Source organism: Sinocyclocheilus grahami, unplaced genomic scaffold (assembly GCF_001515645.1).
Source record: "Sinocyclocheilus grahami isolate Dianchi unplaced genomic scaffold, SAMN03320097.WGS_v1.1 scaffold216.1, whole genome shotgun sequence".
Lineage (NCBI taxonomy): Eukaryota > Metazoa > Chordata > Actinopteri > Cypriniformes > Cyprinidae > Sinocyclocheilus > Sinocyclocheilus grahami.
Genome location: NW_015505395.1, coordinates 1,726,840 through 1,732,594, shown reverse-complemented (window position 1 = coordinate 1,732,594; position 5,755 = coordinate 1,726,840). Strand labels below are relative to the sequence as shown.

Sequence of the window (5,755 nt, the reverse complement as noted above, 5' to 3'; positions counted from 1 at the left end):
TGAGGATCTAACCAAGAAATACCATTTTTACACCTTTATAATAAGAACATGTCGAGTTAAGGCTGCTCTGTGCCTACTCAAAAAAAAAAAAAGTGTAATGATGCAATGCTGCATAAAAGCCAGACTAAAGTTTTCCTGCTTAACCCCTAATATCAAAGTATGCATTTATAATTGCTGTGTAAAGCATTTATGCCAGCTCTGAGCAACATTAAACAGTCTGTGTAAAGACACATAAATGCCACTTCAGAAGCGCTTCTGTGCCACCTTTGTAGTGTAAATTTGGCATAGGAAATGCCATGTTAATACTGCAGACACCTAAAGTGTTTCTGTGTTACCTTTGTAGTGTAAATTTGGCATGAGTGTTTTTACAGGGTAAAACTACTAGGTGAGGCATTAACCAAGAAATTTCTTAGAATATGAACATGTCGAGTTAAGGCTGCTCTGTGCCTGCTAAAAATTCAGTGTAGAAATACAATGCTGCATAAAAGCCAGACTAAAGTTTTCCTGCTTAACCCCTAATATCGAAGTATGCAGTTATAATTAAACAGTCTGTGTAAAGACACCTAAATGCCACTTCAGAAGCGCTTCTGTGCCACCCTTGCAGCATAAACTTGGCACTGGAGTAGCATGGTAATACCATAGAATATATGAATATGCAAAACATTCTGCTTCTGTATTACCATCTCATCACTGTAAACGGTCTAAATTTGTCGACTTAGATATATTTACATATCACATGCACATTTGTAATGATTTTTTATTAATTTAATTAATGCACATTTTATATCAGTTAATAAAAAGTCTTAGATCGACTAATCATGTTAGAGGCGTCACACCTGTGCTTGAGTCACATCTGAATTTCAACAACTGTCGTGTTTGTTTAGCGGCTCTCGCGACCCAGCAGCAGGAAGAGCGCACGCGCAGTAGCTGAACTGTCATGATGGGGAAGTGACTGTCAGTCGCAGAAGAGCCTGATGAGACATTTTCACAACTTTTTGTCTCATTCCTAAAGTTCTGCGGTGCGATATTTGAGCTAGAGCAGACGGCGTGAACATGTTTTCTCGAAAGAAGAAGGAGCCGACGAATAAAACACCTTCAGCCTCCAAAAAGAGCAACTCTGCGCAAAACCCTTGGGTAAGACCAACAGTAGTACTTCTGAGGAAAGTCAAAAAAAAAAAAAAAAATTAGTTTGTTTTTTAGAGTTAGATTCTACTACATTAAACGTGTTTAAACGAGAAAACATGTTAAATCTCCCAGAAAACGTACGCGTTTACAACATGTGCTTTATTTTAAACTGGGTTCACATTCATCCTATTGCTTTCATCAAGTAGTTCACAAAAAAATATGTTTAATAGAGTAAAAGTACTATTTTCTTTGTAGGTTTTGGACATGTGTGGGAAGAGCGATTCATTGTAGCGAATTGGTTTGTTCGGATGATTCATTTCAGTGAACCGGATCACAACAGTCGAGCGGTTTAAGTCTGCGAGTCGGTTCGACCGAGTCATTTAAAAGAATCGGCTCAGTTCGCGAATCGGTATTGAAGTGTAATTGTTTAATGTTGCACATTGTTGCTCACTGACTGTAAAACTGTAACTACTGAACAGTGCCTGGCGAAGAACACTTAAGAAGTACGTCTTGCTCTTTGTTTCGCAAACAATTATACCAGAAATGAACTGAGAGGAAGTCATGCAAGAGTCATATCAGAACAAGCAGCAGCTCCAGATGGAAACAAGAATAGAATTGAACCCAGAAGGGCTTCACTTTTTCATGATGCAATTCACTGATCTGAAGAACCTGTAATTACTTTCTTGAATCTCCATAGAAACCATATGGTTGAACTCAGTCAAAATGATTCTTGATAACAAGAGAACTTAAAGAGATACACAAAAATAAAAATTCTATCATCATTCACTCAGTCCAAACCTCTACAAAAGAAGATATTGGACCCCATTGACCTACACAGAGACATTTTTTAAATGATTCAAATCTCATTTTATGTTCGTAACATGTTTGTAACAACTTGGGGTGAGTTAATTGACACAACGCTCATTTTTGGGTGGACTGTCCCTTTAAGATGCAGTAAAGAATTAATTCTGTCAATTTCTCACCTTCAAAGCTGCATCATTTATGCATTTATTATATCTTCTGTGCAGAACAAAAGTGGTAATTCTGAATAATGTTCACTCTGATTGTCAGTGAATAATGACTCAATTTAAAGATCAGTGTGAACATTGTGCTAAACATTTACTTTTGTATTTCATCGAAGAAAGAAATAAAAGGGTTCACTCCTGAACCTAAGAGCTGTTGAAGAACCTTTAAGAGTGTGAGCAGACTAGATATGAAACTGTAAGAGCTTTTTTGTATAATTTATATATTTATTGCTGGGGGTTTTGTAGTTGATTAAAACTAAAACCATGAAAAATATGATTTAAATAAAATATTTAAAAAAAAAATTTCAGCTAGATTAATTCAGTTTAGTGATGTACTAAAATTAAATCTAAAATAAAATGAATAAAATCTATATTGGCAAACTATAAAAAATGGCAAAAACACATTAAAACCATTACAATTAAATATTAAAATGTTATTAATTAAATATATAGCATTAATTCAATTTTCAAACCTATTCAGAATATTAATAAAACCTATAATAGCATCTTGAGGATACTAAAACAACACTTATTTTTTTAGGTTTTTTGTTATTATAATGATCTGAATTTCTGATACTCTATGTTTGTCATTAAATAGGCTTTGCTGCTGATATCACCGCGTTAAATAATAAACAAATAAATCAGACTGTATTTGTAGATCTGTCTTAAACTAGACACACTTTCAATCACCTTTGCACTTTGACCACCATCTTCATAACACTATTTCACATGTAGCATTAACCCTGTTCATAATATTCATCTCTATAATAATCAGCCGTCATTCACGCTCCATCCCTCTCTTTCCATCCCATGTTAAACCCAGTTGTCCATCCTTCAGGAATACACTGCCAATGACACTATCGATGGCCCCTGCACGCTGGCTCCTCCTGATTCGGGCCCCTTATCCTGCCCGGGAACACCGTCCTCCCACTCCAAGCTAGCAGTGTGCAGTTCACCTGTCGGCACGCAGAAGCGGCCCTCGGGTCTCAGCCGTCACGCCAGCGCCGCCGGCTTCGCCTTCCAGACGTCAGGGACCTGGGGCTTCCATAAGGGCTACGTGCGGGCCGCTCTCACCTACGGACATGCGGCGGAGTCTGCGGAAACATCGGTCATCGAGGTGGAGGACATTCCCTCGCTGCTGCGAGACGTCGCCCGCTTCGCAGAGGCTGTGGAGAAACTAAAGGACATGGTGCTGGGAGAAGGTAGGAGATTTTGGGGTTGATTTGGTTCGAAAAGGGATTTTTAGAAATCATTTTGAGTTGATCAAATAGCTTTGGATGGTTGGTTTTTGTGTGTTTTGTAAATGAAGTCTGTTGGCCCAAATAATGATAGGGCAGTTGTTAAGTTGAATGTTATGCACTTTCTGTTTTCAAATACTTTTGAGCGTAATATAAGTATTTCATTGCAGACAATATTTACTCAAATGCAATTAAAATATTTAATTATTTAATATTTTAATAAATAAATAAAAATTAAATATAATGCTTTTAATACATTTTGTAAATGTAAAGAGAATTTATTGTACACAATATTTGCAATTAAAAATGTAAGTAAATAAATGAATAGATTAAAATGAAAGATAATACTTTTTATAAGTAAACACTGTGTAAACAATGATTGTATATAATATTTAGTCAAACTGCAATTAAAAGTGTTGTTGTAAATACAATATTTTTGAAATATTAGTAAGTATTGTGTAAAATATTTTTGTACACAATATTAACTCAAATTGTAAATAAATTTGGATATTTAAATAAAAAATAAAGATTATTGTAATATTGCTAAATATTGTGTAAAATAATTTATATGTACACAATATTTACTCAAATTGCAAATGAATATATTGAAATATTTAAATAAATTAAAAAAAATTAACTAATACTTTTGGCTGTAATATTGGTAATAAATATGGTGTAAAAAATTTATTTGTCCACAATATTTACTTAAATTGCAATTGGAAATATTTAAATTAAAAAAAATAATTATAATACTTTTGATTGTAATATCAGTGAATATTGTGTAAAATAATTTACTTAATATTTACTCAAATTGCAATAGAAAATGGTAATATTTAAATAAAAATTAAATAGTAAACATAATTTATTATAAACAATATTTACAGTATTTAATATTTAAATAAATGTTTCAAATATTCTTTTAAATATTAAAAAAGAACCACGAACACTGAGAGTTTACTCTATTTCTTGTCCGAAGAATTGTTTGTTAGTTAATTGAGCTGTTTATTCACTCTTGTGTTCATTGTTTTGTTATTTGAACATATTTCTGTGTCTGTTTTTGTAGAAGGAATAAGACACTCAAGGCCGTGTGTTACATAAATTAAAACGAGCATTAAGTCTTCAGACTCCTCTTGAGTCTTGTTCGGGAATGGTCATTTGTTCACTGGGTTTCTATGGTGAAAGAGAGGAAGGAAGAGGAACCGCGCGTCACATGTTTTCTTAGCAGCCTTCAGCTTGAGATTACACACGTCCGCTGGGCTTCACCCCTCCACCTTCCCTTAGAAGTGTTTCTTTCTTCCAGAGAGAAGGCCAGACGCCTACTGAGCACTTTTCTCATGCTGCTGCTGCTGCTGCTCACCTCATGCAGAATTGTGGTGATGTGATGTTATAGTGAAGCTTTTGATATTCCACTTTTAGACTTCATGCACATATGTGATCAGATATAGGAGGTGCACAAATTTAAGAAGGACTGTTGACAAGCTGAGATGCTTTGAATGATGTTTGAGATAGTAAACATTAGGGCTGGGTCAAAAATATCGATATCTTGATATTAATCGATTCTCAATTTTACGGAACGATATCGATTCTTAAAGGTGACGTATCATGAAAATCTGACTTTTCCAGGTTTTAAGTGCTATAATCAGGTCCCCGGTGCATCTACCAACCAAGCAAACGTGAAAAAGATTAACACAGTCACTTTGTTTTGGGAAGCTTTTTTCTGCAAACATCTGAGAAAACCAGCGTGTCTGATTTCGCTCCCTTGGTGACGTGGCAAAGGGATCTCATTATAATATTACCGCCCCTTAATCTGTAAACTTCCACTCAAGGCACCGTCATTTTGATTTCGCAAGCGACAACGGTGTACCATGGCGAAAGTCTGAGCAAAACATGCTAACTGTTCTGTGTTTGGCTGCAGAGATGAGCACAGAACACTGTTTACAGTCCCAGTCTCAGAGCAGACAAGAAAGTAGTGCATTTATTGATTTATTTACTGTATATTGCTGCTGCCACACAGATCTAAAATAAACATGCAATTTATTTCCCAGCGGTTTACCTTCACAGACATAACCCACTGTTTTATGTAACTCATGTGTGTTTTTAACGTAAACTTGTGTGTGAATGAGAACTTAGTCTAGTGCTCACATGCTGTGACAGCCGCTTTCTGTGCGTGTGCTTCAGATGCGTGCACTCAGAAAACCCTTTATCTGAAGTTTAAAACGCATGATTTCAGCCCAATAAACATGATAATCAGAACCAAAACAGATGTTTTTAGCAGATACAAGCTCTATTCTGGAAAAGGGGGCGGGGAGCAGCATCCCAAGGATCGATTATTCTAGCCTGTTTTCAGTTAATGGACGGAACGTTGAA

At 35.5% G+C, this 5,755-nt stretch overlaps 1 protein-coding gene across 3 annotated transcripts in view; it reads left to right on the top strand.

Annotated features, from left to right (window-relative positions):
• Positions 1-904: 904 nt before the first annotated feature.
• arhgap45a (Rho GTPase activating protein 45a) overlaps positions 905-5,755 on the top strand; it is a 28,418-nt gene continuing 23,567 nt past the window's right edge. For 2 of the 3 annotated variants that reach the window (XM_016286958.1, XM_016286957.1), the window contains exons 1-2: positions 905-1,134; positions 2,974-3,352. In XM_016286958.1, the coding sequence (XP_016142444.1) occupies positions 1,054-1,134; positions 2,974-3,352 (460 nt within the window). In that variant the 5' untranslated portion in view covers positions 905-1,053. The remainder of the gene's footprint in view (positions 1,135-2,973; positions 3,353-5,755) is intronic. The other variant, XM_016286959.1, reaches the window with a different exon arrangement.